The sequence below is a fragment of the Mauremys mutica genome, chromosome 2 (genome assembly GCF_020497125.1).
Source record: "Mauremys mutica isolate MM-2020 ecotype Southern chromosome 2, ASM2049712v1, whole genome shotgun sequence".
Taxonomy (NCBI): Eukaryota; Metazoa; Chordata; order Testudines; family Geoemydidae; genus Mauremys; species Mauremys mutica.
This window is the reverse complement of record NC_059073.1, coordinates 234081096-234104441: the sequence shown is the minus strand read 5'-3', so window position 1 is coordinate 234104441 and position 23346 is coordinate 234081096. Positions and strand designations below refer to the sequence as shown.

General features: G+C 41.8%; 2 protein-coding genes across 4 annotated transcripts in view; one reads left to right on the top strand and one right to left on the bottom strand.

Moving 5' to 3' along the window:
- Nucleotides 1-82: 82 nt before the first annotated feature.
- Nucleotides 83-15480, top strand: MALSU1 (mitochondrial assembly of ribosomal large subunit 1). The gene is made up of 4 exons (XM_045003655.1): nt 83-345; nt 4470-4648; nt 9336-9417; nt 11615-15480. The coding sequence occupies exons 1-4, from the start codon at nt 153-155 to the stop codon at nt 11770-11772; spliced, it is 612 nt and encodes a 203-aa protein (XP_044859590.1). The 5' UTR covers nt 83-152; the 3' UTR covers nt 11773-15480.
- Nucleotides 15481-15508: 28 nt separating this feature from the next.
- Nucleotides 15509-23346, bottom strand: part of IGF2BP3 (insulin like growth factor 2 mRNA binding protein 3) — a 175394-nt gene continuing 167556 nt past the window's right edge. For all 3 annotated transcript variants that reach the window (XM_045003651.1, XM_045003652.1, XM_045003653.1), the window contains 3 exons: nt 21445-21576; nt 19793-19906; nt 15509-18044 (listed from right to left, as the gene is read on the bottom strand). In XM_045003651.1, the coding sequence (XP_044859586.1) occupies nt 17943-18044; nt 19793-19906; nt 21445-21576 (348 nt within the window). In that variant the 3' untranslated portion in view covers nt 15509-17942. The remainder of the gene's footprint in view (nt 18045-19792; nt 19907-21444; nt 21577-23346) is intronic.

The following is a 23346-nucleotide window of genomic DNA, read 5'->3' as shown; positions in this document are numbered from 1 at the left end:
TCGGGCCGGAAGGCGGCGCGCGGCCAGTCAGTGTCGGAGGCGGTACTTACGGCAGCCAATCAGTGCGGGGATCGCCATGAGGGCGGGGCAGTGGGAGGTCTCAGAACGCTGCCGCAGCCAGAGTTCCGTTCCGTGTCCCGACTCCCGGCGACATGTGGCGGGGCAGCCGCTGGCTGCGGGGCCTGGTGCTGCCGGCGGCGAGGGGGCTGCGGCTGCGCCCTGCTGGGCCGGGCCCGGGGGCCGCTGTGCGCTGCGCTCCCTGCTGGGCGGGGCGGGCCCTCGGCGGCGGGCCCAGCGCGGAGCTGCGGGCTGGCGGAGGAGCCGAGCAGGAGCGCAGAGCCCCAGGTACAGCGTGTGCCGGGCTGTGGGGCGGGGGCAGGTGCCGCCCCCGCCTTAGACACTGCCCGCCCCCTGTGCACCGTCCCCCTTCCCTCCCCTGCCCGGGCTGAGCCGCCCGCCCCCTGCCCTACACACCGCCCCCTCCCGCCCTCCCCTCCTATCCCACTAGGCGATGCCTGGCGTGGGGGAGACCAAGCCCCTGCACACTCCAGCCCCAGCCCAGGGAGCTGAGGATTGGTTGTCCCTGCACTGAGCCAGACCTCCCCATCCATCCCCACCCTGCATGGGGGCCTAGCCCCGTGCGGGTGTCCAGCGAAATATGCTCCAGGAAGCTCTGGGCTCTGACCCAGGTAGATGGGGGTCCTGGGCAGTGCCACTGAACTGACTGGAGGGAGCAAGTGAATGTGCACGTGGGTCAGTACATCCACACTGTCCTGCGGCACCTGGTTTGGGGCCGTCCAGCTGCTCCATGCCCATGCTAGTGCTTCTGTAACCTGTGTCTGTGCAGTGGCTTCTGGGCACCTGCCCCACAGCTTGCAGAAACAGTGCATTCTGGGACATGTTAGAAGGTGGCTGGTGCACTCTAGACCAGCTAGTCCATGTCCATATCAACTCAGACAGAACAAGTCCCCAGACTTGCAGACAGCATCATCTCCCCATGTTCTAAGACCCATTTGGAGTAAACTGGCTGGGGCACTTCTTGGGTGTAAATGCAAACTGTTCTAATTTCTTTATGGAAGAGAGAGCAAAATAGTCTGTCACTCCAGTGGATGTGTGTAAATACTGTCTTAAAAACAGTCCCCATCCCCTACTCCATTGCCATGATAGTGGGGGGTTCTGTCTCCGTTCCTCCTTTCCCAGAGAGTAAATCTTGACAGCTGTCTAAACACACACGGTGCTGGTGGTGTTATTTGACTCCACATGTGATATATATGCATGACTCTAGTTTAAAGGCTAATTGTGATCCTAAGACTCTTCAGTGGGATCAGTCGTACTACTAAGGTCTGTCATTTCACACCACCAAGACCCTTCTTCCAATAAAGCACAGTGTTTCACTGCTAGGAATTCAATACCTGTTCAAAATTAGTGTTTTTGTAAATAAAAAGCAGAAGAGGACTAGCAAGAATCTCCAACTCAGATGTAGATTAAAATATTGTTACTGTAGATTCTGTAAAGATTCTGCAAGTTTGGGCAAGAACATACTATATAAATTGAAGGTCCCTCTCCTCTGACCTGAGTGTCTTGGCTTTGTGACACAAAACCATCCCCACCCAGGCAAGCCAGTGGAATAGGGTTAAAATAGAACACAGGAAAAAAGGAAGAAAAATAAACTGTTTCCTACAGTCAAAGATGACAGAGTAAAACTATTGGGTTTCAGGATCATCTTCAGCTGTGGAGTCCAAATCTTTGAAGATGATTTGTATTTAATGTTTTGTATGTACATTCTAATTCCTGCTGAGGACAGAGGCTTCAGGCTGGCAGAAAAGGGGGAGGATCAAAACATGAGTGGAGCATTATAGTTAAGTGTTCAAGTTAAATATAGCTTTTGATAGAGGTACAGGTATGTATACTGTACCAAGTTGTTTCTCATATCTCTGCTGAAGAAAATAACTCTTTTGCCACAGATGTAAGCCAGGTTTCCCCTAGAAACTATTGTTGATATAATATCAATGGGAGGAGGGTATGGTGAACCAGACACACTCACATTTCCATAGTTGCAAAAACCCTAGGGTATACTTATTTATACTGGCATAAAAGTACTCTTTCTGTTATAGGTTATTTCCCTTAGAGAATAAGCGGTGTCTGCACTAGGAGAGCTTGCTGGTATAGCTATATTGGCAAACCTCTTCTAGAGTAGACCCGTCTGTAGCAGTCATTGTGATCCTGTGCCTGCAGGGCCTAGGCGCTCATGTTTGTTTTACAGGCCTCTCATCAATTTCATGCTATATACATCTGGTTATTGCCTCCCTGTTTGGCTTTTTCTCTGTATTGAGGCTGATAGGTGATGAATATGAACTCAGCAATGCTCTATTAATTTTACAGTTTCAGGTAGGGGAATGGGCATTGCACCTTACTGACAAATAGAAACAGACCTTGCCCTACCTAGTTAGGTCTTAGCTACACACACAAATGATACCCATTTGACTAAATCTGTTTAGAAACAGATTAGTTAAAACTGTCCATGCAAGGGGGTTGCGCTGATCTATGTCAGTTTCTGACTGGATTTAGTTAAATTGGTCAGAGAGGGTCTGTAGAGAAGGCTCTATGGTCTGTTAGAAAGGATGAGATAAAGGCGAGATCAGGGTACGACGGTAAGAATGGGAACTTTATAAGTAGGGCCCTACCAAATTCATGGTCCATTTGGGTTAATTTCACAGTCATAGCATTTTTAAAATTGTAAATTTAACGGTTTCAGATATTCAAATCAGAAATTTCAGTGTTGTAACTGTGGGGGTCCTGACCCAGAAGGGGGTTGTGTGTGTGTGTGTGTGTATGTGTCACAAAGCTGTTGTAGGGGGGTCATGGTATTGCTACCCTTACTTCTGTGCTGTTGCCTCCAGAGCTGGGCAGCTGGCTAGCAGCCGTGGAACTTCCTGCAGCCAGGTGAGGATCCCAGAGGTGGGTCTGACCTGGTCCTCGGAGGGGCCTGTGCAGGGGAAGAGGAAGTCCTGTCCCTCCCCAGCCTGTTCGGGATTAGCAGCTGAAGCCCAGCCCACGGTATGAGCCCCTGGCAGAGGCAGCCACAGCCCTGCCCCTTCCTGGATCCAGGCCCAATGCTTGGGAGCTAAAGGGGCCTTGGGCTGCCTCTGTGTGTGTGTGGGGGGGGGGGGGGGCTGACCATGGGGCCCCCCTGATCACGGGGCCCTGGGCAGTAGCTCACCTGTAAGGCCAGCAATGTCATCCCCAACAGTGACAAACCCCAGCCTCCATACTATCCCATGCTCACTTCCGCGCCGCTTTCACTGGTGGTGGCACTGCCTCCAGAGCTGGGCTTCCAGCCAGCTGCCGCCATTCCTCAACTGCCCAGCTTTGTGAAATCTGGTCTCCCTTCCAATAGCCAGATTTCACCAGGGAGATCAGATTTCACGCTCTGTGACATGTTTTTCACAGCTGTGAATTTGGTAGGGCCCTGTTTATACGATTACTTGTTTCCACACTGTGTGTGTTATGCTAGGTCAATATTTATATGTTTGTTTATCCTACTTACAATTTTATAGTGCACTTGTTACCATTTTGCCTGATGTCTCCTTATCACAGGCATTTTAGAACTTAACAAGCATTGTTTTGAAATATTATATCCAATAATTACAAATAGTGACTTAGTTATCTCTTGTTAAGTCTTACAAGTCACCTAAAGAAACACTGCATCTTAATGCTTCCTGTCTACAGTAGAACCTCAGACTTACAAACACCTTGGGTATGGAGGTGGTTTGTAACTCTGAACAAAACATTATGGTTGTTCTTTCAAAAGTGCACAACTGAACATTGACTTAATACAGATTTAGTACATTATTATCACAACCCCCTCGCATAGCGAATGTAGTATGTGGAAGAAAAATGCTGCTTTTAACCATCTTAATTTAAATGAAACAAGCCCAGAAACAGTTTCCTTACCATGTCAGATCTTTTAAAAAAACTTTCCCTTTATTTTAGTAGTTTACTTTTAACACAGTACTGTACAGTATTTGCTTTTTTGGGGGGTCTTTGCTTCTGCCTGATTGCGTACTTCCGGTTCCAAATGAGGTGTGTGGTTTACCAATCCATGCGTAACTCTGGTGTTCATAACTCTTAGATTCTACTGTAGCTGTCAGAGAAGTGTCTAACACACTGTGGATACTATATAAATAACTGTCTAGTAACAGATTATTATTAACCATAAGCATCATTTTAGTTCCCTGTTTTTACCTTCCAAGAGTTTGGTTTTTCACAGTATCATTATTCTAGCAACTGGAGTTCACATTTCAATCCTTGTTTTTAGCATCATCTCAAGTTCCAGAACGGCTGGCCACCATAGATTATAATTTAGTTCACCCTCACACTTCATTGTTTTTCAGTAAGTTTAAGTAGACAGTTTTTGTACTTTGTTTAAAAAGGGAAATCACAATTTGAAGTCATGTTCTTTGTTTCAGATCATACTCTTTCCAAGTTCAATATTGATCTTATCATCTCTCTCCTGAGGCAAGAAAATGCTAGCAACATTTGTGTTATCCAGGTCCCTCCAGAAATGAGATACAGTGATTATTTTATAATTGTGAGCGGATCTTCTTCAAGACACCTCTATGCTATGGCGCACTACATGCTGAAAATGGTAGGACAATTATTTTCACTCTTCACTTGCTTTAGATTCTGAATAGTTTTAATTGGAAATGTACGTTGAGATATATTTGCAAAAGTGAGAATTAAACATAGCAGATATATAATTTTTATCTGTTAAAGTAACAACCAGACAAGGCGAGGTTCGTTGTTCTTATGCAGTATTACCCTTTGTACAAATAGGAGATGCTGAACCTAATCTGCTTTCTTAGGTAAGGAAATGAAGTATAGACTGTGAACAGAGATCTCTCTATACGAGGAAGGATGATGATTGCAGTGCAGAGTTTTGTGGAATAAGAATTTGGGGTCCCAACACACAGAGGATGGTAACTGGTGGTGGAGTGATAATTGTTCTGGTTATATGTGACATCCTAGAATGTTCAAAGGTTAAAATGCAGCTGAGTGATCTAAGCAAAAATGGCTTTATTACTTAAATACCATATTTCTTCAAAGGAAGGCATGGCCTTAAACACTGGAGTGTACAAATAAACAGAATCCCACTCTGCTGTGTGGAGGAGAGCAGCAGCTTCATGGAATTGCCTTTACTTGCCCGATCCTAGAGCCATCCACTGGAAGTATTGGGGCTGGGATTGTGGCATCATACTCACCCCTTACTTTGTGGTGGTTTCTGACTAAGAATCTTCTTCTTTGCTTTCTCATTGTGCTGAGTGGCAGCCCCATCTTCTTTGGAGCAGGGTTGTGCTCAGGGCACTTTTAAGAGTCCATGGCAGCATGGTAAAGGATGGATCTCATGGGATCTGAGATTTAGGAGGTCATACTACCTTCCAGTTTTGAGGGGAGATGAATCACACACATCCTAATACTACGATGTGTTGGAAACCTAGACGTGTAGACTCATTTTCTTGTCTTGTACCTGGTGTAAAAACCTGGACAGAGCTATAATGACCTGGCCCTAACTGTCTATGATTTGATTTTTCATAAGTGTGTGCTGGCCTCTTCCATAAAACAACTCTCCTGTCTCTCTGTGAGAAGATCTAAAAGCGCTTGGATAGTGATATAATGGTTATTGACTTCGGAACAGGGATTCTGCAAACTGCTTTTGGATCTTACAGATTTCCCATCTCATAACACCTAAATCCTTCCCCTAGTGCCTGGTTCTCAAAAATACTCAATTCTGTGAACCACAGTTTGAGTACTGCTATTTTAGATCATCTTAAATTAAGTGCATATTACTTATGAAGCTTGCATGATTCATAGGCTACAGTTAGCTCCCTTTAAATGGCAATTGCTATAAAATTACACATTCCAAGGTTTGCTCATGGGAGTTAGCTTTGTGCCTGTCTAGAGGGAAAGGGAGAACAGCAGTCCTCCTTTAGTTGGAATTATACCTATTAATCTCTGGCAGCACACAGCCTGTGCAAAATCTAGAAAGGAAATAGTCCATCTGCTCATCACATCTGAATCCTGGGAGCTTTTATTCTGGCTGGATTTTTGTATTGAAAACAAAGATGGGGTTGAAGAGGCTTATAGCATTACAGGTCTGCCCAAAAGATTTACAGCAGCTGGAGCAGCTTTCATGTCTTGTAATAGCCTGGTTTGCAGCACAGAGGATGTGTAACTTATAAGCTTCACCAGTGGTAGCTGTTGACACTAGCTTTGTATTCTACTTGCCCTTGCTGCTGATTCTGCCAGCCACAAACATCCAAAAGGTAAACCGCAATTTTCCTTCTTATTTCCTATATTCTCCTTGGCCCTAGGGTCATAGAGTCATAGACTTTAAGGTCAGAAGGGACCATTGTGATAGTCTAGTCTGATCTTCTGCACAACACAGGCCACAGAATCTCACCCACCCACTCCTGTAATAAACCCCTAACCTATGTCTGAGCTATTGAAGTCCTCAAATCATGGTTTAAAGACTTCAAGGTGCAGAGAATCCTCCAGCAAGTGACCCGCATCCCACACTGCAGAGGTAGGCGAAAACCCCCCCAAGGCCTCTGCCAATCTGCCCTGGAGGAAAATTCCTTCCCAACCCCAAATATGGCAGTCAGCTAAACCCTGAGCACGTGGGCAAGACTCACCAGCCAGACACCCAGGAAAGAATTCTCTATAGTAACTCAGATCCCACCCTCTAGTGTCCCAGGCCGTTGGGCATATTTACCACTAATAGTCAAAGATCAATTAACTGCCAAAATTAGCTATCCCATGGGTCAGCAACCTTTCAGAAGTGGTGGGCTGAGTCTTCATGTATTTACTCTAATTTATGGTTTCGTGTGCCAGTAATACATTTAATGTTTTTAGAAAATGTCTGTCTCTAAGTCTATAATATCTAACTAAACTATTGTTGTATGGAAAGTAAATAAGGTTTTTAAAATGTTTAAGAAGCTTCATTTAAAATTAAATTAAAATGCAAGGCCCCCCCCCCCCTCTCCCCGAGTGCCACTGAAAATCAGCTCGCGTGCCGCAAGTTGCCTACCCCTGGACTATCCCATCATACCATCCCCTCCATAAACTTATCAAGCTTAGTCTTGAAGCCAGATATGTCTTTTGCCCCCACTGCTCCCCTTGGAAGGCTGTTCCAGAACTTCACTCCTCTGATTATAAACCTTTGTCTAATTTCAAGTCTGAACTTCCTGATGGTGGGTTCCTCAGTCTGACATTGATCACTTAAGCATTTGGGTTCTTTCTAACCTCCCCCCTCCCCCACTTTACCTCTCCTTTTTTCCCATCTGACTCTCCAGTTCCCAATCGTCCTACTCACTCACTCCTTGCTGTCATCTGTTTTTCCTCTTCCAAAATGGTGGGTTTTAACAGTGAGAAGTAGGACTGGAAGAGTAGAGCTGAACTCTGTTTTGTTAAGCCCCAACCTAGGGGCACCTGTGTTCTGTGCCATACACCATTCATCATTGCAAGCAGGCATTCATATTGATGTGATTTAACATACTAAATTGAATACTTACCCTGCATTACCTCTTTTGCATGGTCAGTATTATAGCAGTCAGTCGTGCTGTTTCCATGTCCCCCTATAGACAGCAGTGTCTTTTCCCCTAAAGTCTAGGGAGTCTCCTTTTCTATCCTTCCTCTCCACCCTAATGGAAAGAGCTTCTTGTCTCTGGGCTGCAGCCTTATCCTCCCCCTGGTGGCTACTGTCCATAGCACCAGGTCTGTACTACTGAGCAGAAGCTCTACAGGAGAAGGAAGTCCCTGTGAGAGGGGAGAGCCTCGGAAGAGATCTGGGCTCCCTTTTCCTGGGTAACTTGAAAAAGGTGGAATTTGAGCAGCCACTTAAGCATCCACAAAAGAATGCCTGAAAGTGGGAGTCTTCTGGACAAACCACAGGTTTTAACAAACGTGAGACAGCTTGGTCCAGGAGAGCATGGTAGCTAGTTAGGTCCATTTCTTCTCCCATCCCCACCTCCAAATGCATTTGTGAGTGAGCCCAGATCTTCTAAACTGCATGATGACAACTACTATTTAAAAAAAAAAAAAAAAAGTCAAGTCACAGGGCAGGTGCACTTGGGAGCCTAAATCTTAGTCTTGCCCTACTGCAGCTTTGGCTTATCTTTCAGTGAGACATTTTAAAAAGCCCTAATACCTCAACTCAGCCTTTCCACACATTGCTACCCACTTAGCAGTGTGTGCTGACCCTTAGGCAAAAATGCAGCTAGTATTTCAACAGCTAAAGACCGACTGGGATAATATTAGAAGTTATATGCTGTCAAGCAACGCAAAGGGCTTATTCTTTACTGGGATGTGTTGTACCACTTATTACCACAAATTTTTGCTTGTAACTTTGTAAGCATAGGCCCTTTACCATCTTGGGTGTCTGTACACTACCAAAACCAATAAGGACTGCATTTGTGATACCATTTTCCTATTGAAGTCAGACCCCCTCCCTAACCAGCTAGGCCTATCTGCTGACTTTCTCAGCACTATTTGCATGTAGTTGTTTTCATAGTTTGTTAAGGCCAGAAGGGACAACTGTAATCCTTCAGCCTAATCACCTGTATAACAGGGCATAGAATTTCATTAAGTAATTCTTCACTTAAATCCCATAACTTTGGGGGTGAACTACAACCTACTTTTTAGAAAGGCATCCAGAATTAAAGACTTCAGAGGGAGAATTTACTAAGTTCTTTAGGCAGCTGTTCCAATGGGTAATTTTGCTCATTGCTGATATTTACATCTTATATCCACTGCTTGCATCCGAAGAAGTGGGTATTCACCCACGAAAGCTCATGCTGCAAAACGTCTGTTAGTCTATAAGGTGCCACAGGATTCTTTGCTGCTTCTACAGAACCAGACTAACACGGCTACCCCTCCGATACTATTTCCAGTTTGTTTTTCTACCTTTACCTTCTGGTCGTTGGATTGTTTATTTCTTTGTCTCCTAGAAAAGAGAAATCATCCAGTAGTTATTTACAGACTATGATCAAGTCACCTTTTTAACTTCTTTTCAATAAGCAAAATAGATGAAGCTCCTTGAAAGGGATCATCATGTTTTCCAGACCTTATTCTTTAATCTCTCTTCCAAATTTAACATCCTTTTGAAAGCACAGACACCAAAACTGGGTGTAGATTCCAGTAGCTGTTTCACCAGTGACATATTCGAAGTTTATTTCTTAGACAATTTGTCAGGCTTTAGCTGCCTGGTAGGCTTCAACACTTTAGAATGAACGTTTGGAAGTATCTGTCTTCACACTGATTTGCTGCTTCTTTTACAGTACAAGCAGCTGAAACAAGAAAATGATCCTCACATTCAGATTGAAGGGAAAGACACAGATGACTGGATGTGCATTGATTTTGGTAAATATTTACAAATTTCACAGATGCTAGTTCCATGTGAGCCATGTGTTGAGGGCAGCATTTCACTGGTAAAATCTAGTTGCTGCAGATAGGTCCTAGTACGTAGCTCCAAGAATAATTGTATTGCCTGAACTCCATTGAGTCCTCCCCCACTGTTAAGTTTCATAGGAGAACATTGACATTGAACACTGTGGAGTAACAGCTCTGCAGTAGCTAAAAAATAATTCTTAATTCTCAGAGTGAGGATCAAAAGTTGTGGAAGGAGATATGCAAGGATGTTTCAATAATTATACATTTCTCTAAATGTTAATTTCATCGTATAAACCCTATTATTCAATTGATGGCTTTTTTGCCTCGATTAACAGTACTTTACTACTAAATTCAGACTCTCACTGTTCAACTAATGCCAAGATTCTGGCTAATAGATTCTTAATGCTTAAAGAATTGCAATGCATTTCCCTGTTCCTCTAATAAATATACAATTTTCTGGTGAATGTGTTCAAGTGAGAGGAACCAGATCTATCATTTTAAAAGCTGTGTGTCAAAGTATGCAACAATGAAATGATAATTATGACCTAAGTCTGGACAAACTTTGTTACCCTAGAGTACAACTCCAGAGATGGCTAGTTGGAGTTGGCTTTAAGTATTATTGCTGGACAATAGTACACTAGTGAGACATCCTATGCAAACACTAATTCAATGAGATTTTGAGCTCTAAAATCAGTGATCAGAAACTTTGACATCTCCTTTAAAAGTGTCTTATGCTGAGAAATGTGAATCCTACATTACGTACAGGGTAATGATTTCTCATCGACTAAGTTTATAAAATTAATTCTACACACTTTCACATAGTGCAGTTTTTGCACAGTGTTCACATTTACATAGACTGTTTGAAATTCATGTAAGGCATTTTTTCCCCATACAACTTTTATAAGGTAGCTGAACATATAACATCCTTTCTGCTAGTGGCGTGGGTCTGTTTCATTTTCAGGTGTTAAATTTGATCAGCACTTTATGTCCCTCTCCCTATTTCACAAGCCAGCTGAAAAGCCTAAAGAGTAAACAGATGTTTTACATAATTTACTAGGGACTTGTTAATCTGAATGTAGTTAACCACTGTTTTAGAATGTAGTGATCAACCAAGGATCCGGGGCCCCTAGGGGGCTGTGAGCAGGTTTCAGGGGGTCTGCCAAGCAAGGCCAGTATTAAGATTCACTGGGGCCCAGGGCAGAAAGCTCAAGTCCCACTGCATGGGGCTGAGCCCTTCCACCTGGGACTGAAGTCAAAGCCTGAGCAACTTAGTTTCCTGGGGGCCTCAGGCAATTGCCTTCCTTGCTACCCCATAATGCGGTTCTGCTTTTATAGGCAGAAAACTAGTTGTTGTGGCACAGGTGGGCCATGGTTTTTTAATATTATGTTGGGGGAGCCTCAGAAAAAATACCTGCACAGAGCTATAATGACCTGACCCTAACGGTCTCTGATTCGATTTTTCATAAGAGTGGGGCAAGTGTTTGAGCCTCTTCCATAAAACATAACCCTTCTGCCTCTCTGTTCTAAAAGTTTAAACTGCATTGTCAAGGTTATTCTATTTTATAGACTTGAATACACCTATATTTTGTAAGTACACATTGGGCATTATAGTGTGCTTACACCACTTCAGAGCAAGATGCCTGTCTCTTCAGATTTCCACATTACAGTCAAAACCTACATAATGTGGTAGAATGTTGTGTATTCTAAGGGATGTAGAATAAACGGGTGTTTTGTTCAATTTATATATGTTATAACATTCATATTATATATACTCAATTTATACACACAGCCTACACTAGAAATGAGAGTTTGTATCTCTGGAAGTTAGATGTTACAGCTCTTGCTTCTAGCCCTGGACATAATCAGGATAAAATACCAACATCTTTGGAACATTTGTAAGTACAGAAAGGTAGTATAGGTCACCGTTGTTTTTTTAAGATTCATTATAATTGAGTGCAGTGTACTAGCATTCCATAAAGGAGGATATGAAAGTGTTGCAATGAAGTTACATTTTTCTGTAAAAAGTGCAGCATACATGTTGGTGTGGTGAAAATATTTTGGCAACTTAAATGTTTTCACCCCTCTTAGCCTTGAGGCTGAGAAGTGAAATTTAACCTGTATGTGTGTCCATTTTTGGCTTTATTGTATCTCTTTCTGTCCTGTATAGGTAGCACAGTGATCCATTTCATGCTTCCAGAGACACGAGAGATTTATGAGTTGGAAAAGTTATGGACTCTCCGTTCTTATGATGACCAGTTAGCACAGATGGTTCCAGAGTCGTTACCAGAAGACTTCATAGTTGGACTCACTCACCACCAGCAGTGATCAATCTTTTCTTCATGAAAGGAATACATACAAATAATGCAGTTAGAGCACTCACCGCTTCAGGATTAAAGAATGCAACAAGCAATTTCTTTGGTTACTTCTGAGGAGAGGGGACACAGCAAAGAGCCACTGTGCTTGAATGCTCCTCCATTGTTGTGCAGTGAGTGAGGGGCTAGGCTTACAGCAATACAGCTGTAGGACACAAAGTACCTAATTGAATCTGTCTAGAATTGAGTATTATGATTTAAGCCCCCCCCTTGTTCTTCCAGAAGTGCAGGGGGACCTTGTGACTGAAGTAGTCAGCATCTCAGTTGAAGCTGTAGCTTCAAGTATACTGAGTGAGAAGGAAGAGTAGCAGCTATTTGAATAGTAGAGACAGTTAACATGAAACTTAGTTTAAAAGGAACTTCAGGTACTATACCTGCCCCTGAATCTTCCTACCAGTGTTTGGTTTTAATACCGAAAGTATCTCCCTCTGCTGTTGCTGTATGTGAAAGTGAAAACCCCTCTTTACTTCAATAATCAAGGTGTTATGTAAATTACATTGGTTTGAAGGTTAATTTTACTATGTCCCTTGAACACCATTTATGGGCACAGATCCATAGTGAGCAGAGCCCAAACCTTGTTCAATTTGAGGTTAAAGTACAAGTAGGGGAAGCAAAGTAGCACTGAGACGGGCTCGTTTATACTGATTGTTAGCATGGGGCAAGCTAAGGTGTAAATCTACAGCACTCTACTAACATGCCATGCACTAAGAGCTCCAAAGTGCATGCTGATGTACTGCTGTTTGAAATGGTTTCTGTGGGTGGCAGACTAGAATGCTGTAGATGTATAGCCTGGCTTGCTGTGCATTAACTGATCACGTAGGTGTGCCTTAAAGGGGATTTTGTGATAAAGTAAGGAGATGTACCTAAAACCAAACAGCTGTAGCAGCTTTGTCCACCAAACAGCACCTGTGCAATTTAGCCTAACGTTTTCTCAAATGCTTGAACCTGAAAAGAAAACTCTACACATTCAGCAGAAGGAAGAAACTTGGAAAAGCAATGCTTAAAACCACTCTGGCTAATATTGAGCTTTGCCTAGCAGATATGTCCAAATTCATTCCAAAGGGGTACCTTGAAGTCATTAAGGTAGGGAAAGGCCACTAATTTAAGAAAGGAGGGGGAGAGGAGTAGGGCCAGTCCTATTAAACAGCACTAAAGAGGTCAAGTCAAAGCAGAAAAAATGATTTTGGGAAAAGCAACATTATAAATAACTTGATGCTTTTTAAACAGAAATACTGTGCTCTTGAAGAGAGACATTCCACCTAAGGTATAGTCTGCTATTCTGTAACAATTAGCTGAGGCTCACTTGTGCTCAGAATTGATTACATGTTCTACAGTACTGTGATACTATGCTTTCTGGATGCCTTCTGGTGTTTTCAAAGCACCCAGTCCAAAGAGAATTTCAGATTACTTATTGAGAGAGTTTCCTTTCAATATTTTGCCAATAAAATCTGCTCTTATATGAAACAAATTGAAGTAGAAATTTACTCTCTCCATCAGGCATCCCCAGCTTTAGTCAAAACGCACAAAAGGGTGAGCCAAGAGTCCTGACAGGTATCGTACAAAACTACATTGAAATCTTGAGTACTAGCGCAAAGACAGCCACAGCTAGCTCTTAGCCCCAAACAGTACCACAAAGCTGCTATTGCAGGCATACAAGTAGAAATTACACAAGGTCTAGTTGCATTAAAAAACTATGCAACTGTTGGGCTACACTTTAGCTATAAAGCCAATGCAATTTTGGAATGTATCCAGGTACTCGTCACCTACCTTGGAGGTGATCATGTAGCATTAGCACCGTGTCCTTGTCCTATGAATGGCAGAGTTCTAACACCAACCTAGCAGACAACTCAGACAAAACTAGCTATTGATCAAAACAAAAATCAGCCCTAAAAGCCATGAATGCAGGAGCTAATGATTAATAAACGCTATCACAATAACTGTTCACAGAAATGCTAATAAAGATGCCTTTGGCAAGATTTTTTGTAACATAATGAAAAGTCTGCTTGGCTGTCTAATAAGCCACTGAGGCAAGAAATATTCCAATTGATGACAAGACTGCTACACAAATTAAGCAGATGTTACAATGAAATATGTTAGTAGCCAAATATACTGCAGATTGCTTTTTTGATGTGCCTCAAATTACAAGGTATGAGCCTGTCCTGATCTACATCGTATTTGTCTTTATGGCTACTTTAACACTGTTAGGCTTAGAACCCTTCCAAGATTCACACATGTAGCACTAGATTAGTAGTAAGGAGTGGAAGTGACTATATTTATTAGACCACTGAATATGTATTAAAAAACTCTTGATGGACACTTGTCTTCTGTCCATCGTAAATGGTTTGAAAAGTAGTAGCTCGTTAAATAGAAAAACCTTTCCTAAAGATGCATCAAATCATGTCCTGGCGTCTTTGGCAGTTACATATACAGAAATACTAGCGTAACACTGCCTCTGAGACCAAAGACACAAAATTCCATAACTCCTATGAGGAAGGCTTTACTTTGTCATGGGGCTTTGGAGAGGAATTCCAAGGAGTTTAGAAGAGTACAGACTTAACAATTACCAGTAATAAAAACCATGGCAATGTGAACGATACCAGTAATTAACCATTTTCTGGGTATTCCAATTAGTGGTGGGTGCTATTATACAGGAGGGAAAGCTTGGGAATCTTTCCTCTGACTAGTAAGATGTCTGAGGAAAATAAACCTTGCTAAGCAGTTCTAGATTTTGCTTTGCAATTCATTTATAAAGATACACAATGTAAATCGCTTTAGTCTCGCGCTCTCACGCACACATACACAAATCACTTCACTTTTCAATTCTCCGTTAATGTTAATGTAATATGGTTTGCGCATTGGCCTGCTAAACCCAGGGTTGAGAGTTCAATCCTTGAGGGGGCCATTTAGGGATCGGGGGGGCAAAAATCTGTCTGGGGATTAGTCCTGCTTTGAGCAGGGGGTTGGACTAGATGACCTCCTGAGGTCCCTTCCAACCCTGATATTCTATGATTCTATTACCAGCAATTAAGCCTAAATATCAAGAGTTGATGCCACCTCACAGAAGTTGGGGGGAAGAAATGAGATACAGATTGCTACTTTTTGCACACTACCATCACAGATTCCATCTGCCCTCCAAATTTCAGGGAAGTGCTGTTTGTGTGTCTTGTCCATAAGAAGAGGGTCAAAGCAGAAGACCAGAACAAATGGCAGCCAAAAATAAAACATCTATAACTCCAAGTGGACAATCTAGATCTCTTTCCTAAGGGCTGTAATATATTCCTTGGCATTCATATGCTTGGTTGTGATGGGCAGGCACAGAGTCTTTCCAAAAAGATCTAGGCAACCTAGAACAAAATCTCTCTCAATAAAAATGAAGCCATTAATTGCAAAGTGTACTGTGGGCAGCATAATATGGATATAGGGGAAGAGAGAAGAAAAAGTTATAAACCACAGAGATGAATGCTGGTGCTGGGCCAGGTGAAAATTCTGACTGCATCAGATGTTGTTGGCTACCCTAAAGACTGTGGAATACCTGTGGATTGCTGCAGAGTTCCTTATATAAATATTAATGAAAACGAATTGAAAGGAAACCATAAAAAAAACCTGATCATTAGAGCAAACAAATGCCTGCACTATTTATATCACATCTTTAGCTTGAAAACAAAAAAAACACACAACTATATCTGATGATAGGAGTTAAACTCTTTATTCCATTCAGAGGCATCTGGCAAGTGGAGCTGCATTGGGGGGCACATTACAGATGAAAAAATGATCCATACTTTGCGGATATTGAAATAATTTACAGTATTTACTTTCTAGCTATTCCCAAATACTCCAAATTACCAAGTCTCAATTGAAAATAAGAACATGATTTATCACACTAAGTATAGAAATTTAAGAGAGATGACAGTATTTAAATCAGCAAATGTAAATGCATTGCCTATTTGTAAAATAACTTTTATGGAAAATAATAAAGTCAAATCCTTCTCAAATGTTAAGAAAGGAAAATTGGACTTAAGACTTAAGCCTCAACAAAAATTAAAATGCTATGACTTTTTATAACTTCAGTAATTTTAAATTCATTGCAAGAAAAAATTCTAAAGGCTAGATGGTCACTGTCAAAAAAGGAAAAAAAAAACCCCTCATTTTTCTCTGCTAAAACTACAACATAAGTTTGTGGTTTTTAAACCAATTAGTAAAGAAGAGATGCAGGAAAAACACTTCAGACCATTTTCAAAATTATCTAATCTGTACAACAATGATCTTTGGGAAAATTATCTATTCTATGTGAAATGCCTCTATTTCAATATGAATCTAAGAGGTAGATCAACAAAATGATGAAACGTTTTTGCTAGTTGTGCCCCTCAAATCAGTGCAGCATGGTGATTCTGATCATCTCATGCACAAAAACATCACACAAAAAAAGGTTCAGAGGTAATAGCATGGCTCTGTAGACCACACACATACAGGCGCACACGCGCACACACACAGCAGTCTTTATGCACCATGTGTTGCCACATCTTTAAAACTGAGGTAGACTGAAGTTTATTGTAGAAACTTGAATGTGTTATATTACCACAATCATTATTCAAATTACATTCTGAAATTAAAAAATTTGGTAGCTTTCCTGTTATCCCTGCCTTTTGACAATTTGTCTCTTCCTTTAATGGTTGGTTGCAGAATGTGCATAAATCCTGCTGCATCTTTATAAGCCAGACTAGAGGTTGTGTTATATAGTTTAAAACCTTCCAAAGTGGCTTAGTGTGGCCCATAACAGCGGCTGGATATGTAAACTTAGCCTTTCCTTATCTTTAAACACGATCAAACAGTGTTTGACCTTCCCCCATCGTGGTAACTGAAAGCAGGATGATGCGACCTGCAGGAAGCAGAGACCATACAGCCTCCAAACTACTCCAGCAGATCAAGTGTTCTATCAAACTGAAGATGAAGCTTGCTCTTTGAACAGAATGGCAAAGTCCAAATGGGCTGCAAATGTTTACATGTAGCATTATTAGGTAGTGATGGTCAAAGGCACAAAGGGTTCATGCATTCAATCAAAGTAGCACAAAAATAATAATAAAAATTCAGTCTTAATTTTTCCCTCAACCCCAGCCTCTTGCCATCACTTCCTTGTTCTGTTCCCAAAAAAGTACCGTCAAACTTTTTCATCCCATCTTAAAAGAAAAATAAACGGCATTGCTGCTATCAGAATGTTGGCATCATTCGCTATCTTTTGAACATTCACTGAATTTTTTTTAAACAAATGGTGGTGTTGAAACGCTCAGAAAATCCGAGGTTATACTTTTTTTTTTTTCCATCTTACACTCCCATCAGCCAGCAGCTAGAAGTATCCTACTATATCCCCACCCCCACCCCCAATAATTCTGTAGTACTCCTGGCTGGTGGCTGATCAAATTTTAATTTTTTTTAAAAAAATAAAATGCTCAAGAACTATTAGCTTTATAAAGTATACAAAAAAAAGCGCAAAAAGGAACAATTTCTCATTGAGGTACTAAATGCCTGAGGTAGTTTAGTAAAATGCATATTTATCTTTTTATGCCCTGGCCAACACCATTCAACACTTCCCTTAGGTTATTCATGGCAGTGTTATGTAAAAATGCAACCAAATTTTTAAAAAAATGCCACTTGTTTAACATTGGGACTAACACTTAAACTCTTGTCAATACCCTTGCTCTAACCCTACCCCACCCCCAACCCCACCCTCCAATTGTGTTTCTTCTTTTACAACTGGACTTCTAAGAGCAATGCCTTTTCTTTTTTTTTAAACCAGTGAACTCAGAAGAGAAAGCTTCATTAAACCAAGTTCTAAAATTGCTGGGGAATAATAAGAACAATAAAAAAGACTAACGAGTTTATGTTAAATTGTGAGAATAGAACAAAAGGGAAGTGAAGGGGTCCTTATTTTAAAGCTGGGTTTCAAAAGTTTGAGAGAGCCTAAAGAATACATTCTCAGAGACAGCGTTCAATGGTTGCCTGGTCCTCAAACAGGTGACTGGCTTGGTGAAGCTTCTGCATATAACTCCAACAGGTGTTCAAAACCTGTCTTTTACACAGTCTGTCTTTGGTCTGGCATCTGTCTCTGATGGGCCATTTCCTAAACCTTTATTTTCGTCTTGGCTGAGGCTGTCCACTTTGCGCTGTTTTTTGCTGTTGCTGCTGCCTTCTTACCTGAGCCAGTATTTCCTGAATTTTCCTCTGGGCAAGCTGCAAGATATAAACAAAAAGATGCTGCTGTGCTGCAACGGTTCCTGGTTATGCTACACTGGCTTGTTTCACTGTTACTTGGCCTTTTTCCTCCACCCATCATGATTTGTTTGTCGCATTTGCCTGTTGTCCCTTATCATAGGGATAGAACCCTGCAAATCCGCGGATATCCGTGGGCCATTTTTGCAGCTCATGGCTCGGATGCAGATACAAATTTTGTATCTGCACAGGGCTCTAGTGATCTCCCCATAGAAATCAGGGTGACGCTGTAATGGACAGGAAGGGGACAAGGCAGAGGCTCTGGCCACACCTTCTACGGTTGGGAAGGACCCGGGAGGTGGGCAGGTGTGGGGTGGAGGCGGTGGGGACAGAGCTCTGACTGCAGCACGCACATGCACTCCAACAGAGCAGCTATCTCCCAGCCCTCAGGCTCCAGCTTGGCGCTCTGAATCATGCAGCGGGCTGCAATATGTGGCAACAGCCTGCTAGGCATTCTGGGAGTTGTAGTCCTCAGCTTGCTCAGACAGAGGCGGTAAATGACAACTCCCAGATGGGAGTGCGAACATGCGCTCTTGCACAGTGAGCCAAGTGCCATTTTGAAAGAGGTGTCATTGTACTTTGAACTAGTGGGCGGCAACAGTGGGCACTGTGAGGAGAGAAGTTGTTGCTGCCGTCTGTCCCAGCTGGGTCTGTGTGGGTGAGAGCCACTGGGGCGGTGTAGGGGTGTCTGAGCGCCCCACTGAGAGGGTGGTGCTGCACACAAGGGCCCAGGATTGTAGCCTCCCTGCCCAGAGAGCAGGTGGTCTCTGGGGAGAAATGGGGGACGGTTGGGAGCTTGGCACAGCCCGGTGTCATTGGTGCACAGCGACCTGTGGAGCTGTTATTAGAGCCCTGAAAATCTGCGGATAACCGCAGACCATTTTTGCGAATCTTGAATCAGATGCGGATACAAATTTTGTATCCATGCAGGGCTTTACATACGACTGTAAACTGTTTTGGGCAATAATTTCTCTCTCTCTCTCTCTCTCTCTCTCTCTCTCTCCTTTTTTGTTATTATTGCCTTGTGTAAAGTGCCTAGCATCAGGGGTCCCTGATGGGGACCCCTAGATACTACCGTAATACAAATATATAAAGAAAAAACACATTTAAGGAAGTGTACAAACTTTATCAAAATGTTATTCAAAAATTAGGACTCAGGGAAATTGGGAAAACGACAAACATAGGCCTCGATTAGCACTCCCCCCGTTGCTAAAGCCCCAAGTCCCGGAACCCCCCCTGGGGCTAAAGCCAGGAATGGAGCCACAGGGCTCAAGCCCGAAGCCCCAAGCGCCCCATGTAGCTGAAACTGGGAGTGGAGCCTGCAGGACTGAAGCCCTGAGCCTCAGCGCTCCCCCCAGATCTAAAGCCCTGAGGCCAGGTGCTCCCGAGGGTCAGAAGCCCTCATCTCCCCCATCCCAGCTGAAGCTCTGAGCCCCAGGGCTAAAGCCCCAAGGCAGTAAAGTGTTTGCTCCCCCCTTTTTTGCATGTGTTTCTGCTGCTGCCTGATTACTTCTGGTTCCAGAAGGTATCTGGTTGATCAGAAAGTCCAGAACTCTGGTGTTCATATCTTTGAGGTTCTACTGTAGTAGCAGCTATTCCTTGGGAGATCTGTGTGGTGTGTGTGAACTTAAGATTCATGGATACATTTAGAGGAGGTATAAAGAGTCACTCAAACTCAATTACTACTCCCGCCACTGAAACCTGCTCACCTGGCATGCATAGAAATGGCCAGTTATTTTCACAACAACTTGATCATTTTCATCAGGTGTCTGGTCACGAGGCACAACAACTTCTGCACTTGTCAAATTCTGAAGCTCATTTACCTGTAAATTAAAAAAAAAAAAATCAGCAAAATGCAGCCATCTTTAATTCATGAGAATTTTTAAAAAATGCTTGGCCATCTGAAAGATAAAAGCAGCACCAATACAACTAGAAACCAACCCTATTTGCCTATGAAAAAGTAAGTATTTTTCTCCACCAAAAAAAAGCAAGGCCAAGAGTTCAATGTAGAGAGATGTGAGTAACTTAGTAAATTAGAAACATTAATAAGCAAAGAATGAAGATTTCTAAACTACATATTACAATTTCCACAGTATTTAATTTTTTTTTTTTTTTTTTTGAGGGAAGGAGAGTTTAAACTGTAGCCCAAGGTGTCAGAAACCAAAGATACAGTACAACATACACACTTCCACATGCTATATTGCCCTGGATATTATAATTTCACCCTTCACATGATCTGATTTGGGTTTTTTAAATTTATTGGGTTGGTGTGGAAATAATGGCAAAGTAAACTCCTTCAAATGCTCTATGATGACTAAGTGAATTGCTCTAACCATTTACTGCATTAAAGGATTACACCATGGGTTTAGTGTAGGGGTTCTCAATCCATGGTGCACAGATCTGTGCACATCACAGTAGGGCAAAATGCACACATTAAGCTATAGACAGCTGCAAACCCAGCAGCCTAGAACTTTTCTACTACATATACACGAGTCATCAAGGACAGCTCTCTTGTATGTTTGTTCCCATTGGGATTTCGAAAGAAGGGCTGAAATCCTGACAATCCTCAACTCCCTTTGGGTCTTATGGGATAGTGACAGTGCAGGTACTAGTCACCTGCTTCTTAGTAGGTGGGGTGTAGATTTCAAGGCCTCATTACGCCAGAGAATGGATCCGTGAAAATTGTGCAGTTTCTTTTCAGGTCACACAGTGGTCCCTACTGAACTTAAAAATCTATGAAACACTCAAGGATATTCAGTACCTCAGAGAATTCATTTTATGCAGTGGCAGCGGGTCAAGGTAAAGTAGTACCACTCCTAGAACAGGGTGAAATTCTGCACTCCATAATCAGGGGACCTCTCAACGGCCAAAGCACAATTTTCTATTTGTGCTTCACACGGGAAAACTTTGCCCAGCAATGTTTCATTTTCCATCTGCTTGATACATATTGGGGACAATTCTGTAAACCCTTACTCAAGCAACTGATCATATTGAAGTCAATAGGGTTACTGGAACGAGAAAGACTTTACAGAATCAGGCCACTAATTAGGAATCTATTATTCTGAATGGAAGAACTGTATTTCCATTTTAAGCCATGAAACCTACAATCAGATCCATGCAGGTGCAGTGGTTCACCTGTGTTTTTTAAAGAGGTAATTCTATTAAATTGGCCCAACTTCAATTGCAGGCTGCAGAAAAGAAAATCCCAATGAACAAAATAAGTTTAAACAGCACATACAACCTTGAAATTAACATGCAAAGAGTTAAAATGTGAATTAGCTAGAGAGAAGATTTTACACGTTGAATGTCCTTCGGCTAGGTTTCTTGTGTCTCATTATTTAGGTTTTGCTCAAGTACTTGCCGTTTTGCCTCCTTTACCAATAACTCTACCAGCAGCATAGGATGGCACTTTTATATGAGCCTCAAGTTTCACTTCTTCTTTAGGTCCAAAGAAATTTTCTTCTTTAAGTTTTCCATAGATTCTCCCTTGAGCCTGCGAAAGTAATTAATATTTTTAAAGGTACAGCATCATTCTGAAATCAAGTCACCTTTTAAAAAAAAACTAAAATCCACCCAAAAGGAAACTGACTGACTACGTCCAAATGCGCAAACTACTATGGACAGATGCAAAAGATTTTCTTCTTATAAAAGTAGTTGGTAATTTATTTTTAAATGAATGGAGTGTTCACATTTCTAGCTAGAAGATACCATAGTCAAACCCTGAAAGAAGGCTTGACAAGCCATCAATGACTATCAAGTAACAGCATAACAATGTTTTCCAGTAGAATAATCCAGCTGTTTGAATTATTGTTAGAATGTCTCTCTCTACAGGTAAAGCAGCAGTAAAGAATCATGGGGGGAAGACAACGATGTGCCAGATGTTATGTTTTTATTATCACCAGGTGCACATAAAGGAGTTTATTGGCTTAAGCAGTAGAAGTTTCCGAAATTCATCCTTCAGAGGATGGTGAATTCAAAGTAAAACCACATGACAAAGACTTAATATACACCAGATTTTATGCCTTTACATTTAATTACCAAGTAATGAAATGCAATGTATAGTACTTTAGGTTAGCTCTGATTTTTCATTTTTAATGTAAGAGATTAAGTCTCTCAGTATAGAGATGAGTGGCACCTTGGAAGTTGTGTCACTTTAACCCCCAACGTGCATCACCCTATTGCAATACTGGGTACGCAGTAGTGGTGGGCAATAACACAACAAAGCAGGAGGGTTTGCCCATTACAAGTGGGCAGCTGAATTTCTTACCTTTCCAATTTTCTCTGAGTTCTGCTATAATAATTTTAGTGGCTTCTCAAGCAACTATTTCTTTGTTCCCTATCACTCATAGGCAGTCTTGAGAAATATTAGATCACTCTTCCACACCCTACGCCTTTCAACGTCAGGTTGATGCTTCCCAAGCAACAAAATTACCAGTCAAGTAAATTTCCCCACTGTCCATTTCCCATAAAGGTTTGTTCTACAACAAGGGAAGAAACTTCATGAATTTGTTTTGTGCTTTAGACCACTGGTTCTCAACCAGGGGTACACATACTTTTGGGGTTACATCAATTCATCTAGATTTGTCTAGTTTTAGAACAGGCTACATAAAAAGCACTCACAAAGTCAGTACAAACTAAACTGATACAATGACTTGTTTATACTGCTCTATATACTATACATTGAAATGTAAGTACAATATTTATATTCCTATTGATTTATGCTTATAATTATATGGTAAAAGTGAGTTAGTAAGCAATTTTTCAGTAATAGTGTGCTGTGACACCTGTATTTTTTTTGTCTGATTTTGTAAGCAAGTAATTTTAAAGTGAGGTGAAACCTGGGGGTTTTCAAGACAAATCTGACTCCTGAAAGGGTTATAGTAGTATGGAAAGATTGAGAGGCACTGCTTTAGACTTCAGTTACATTCTTTCATAACAGAGCCAAAAAGACAGGAATCTGAAGTTACCGTATCATCCTAATTTGAAAGCAGCTCATAGCTGGATAAATACATGACCTGTCTTCAAGATCTTAATATACAAGACTATTTAAACCCTTGTCAAACAAATTATCTAAAGAAAAAGATGTGGGCTAGATTTGTCTTTGTAGGAAGAACTACCTGAGTGGAAAGACATTTAGTCTCAAACTCAAAAAAATGTTACAAGGAAGTGTCCCAAGTACACACCAGAAGGCATGAAACTGAGGCCCAACTGTAGAAATCATTAGATTTCACTCTTCTGCTTGAGATTTTCAAAGCAGTGCAAG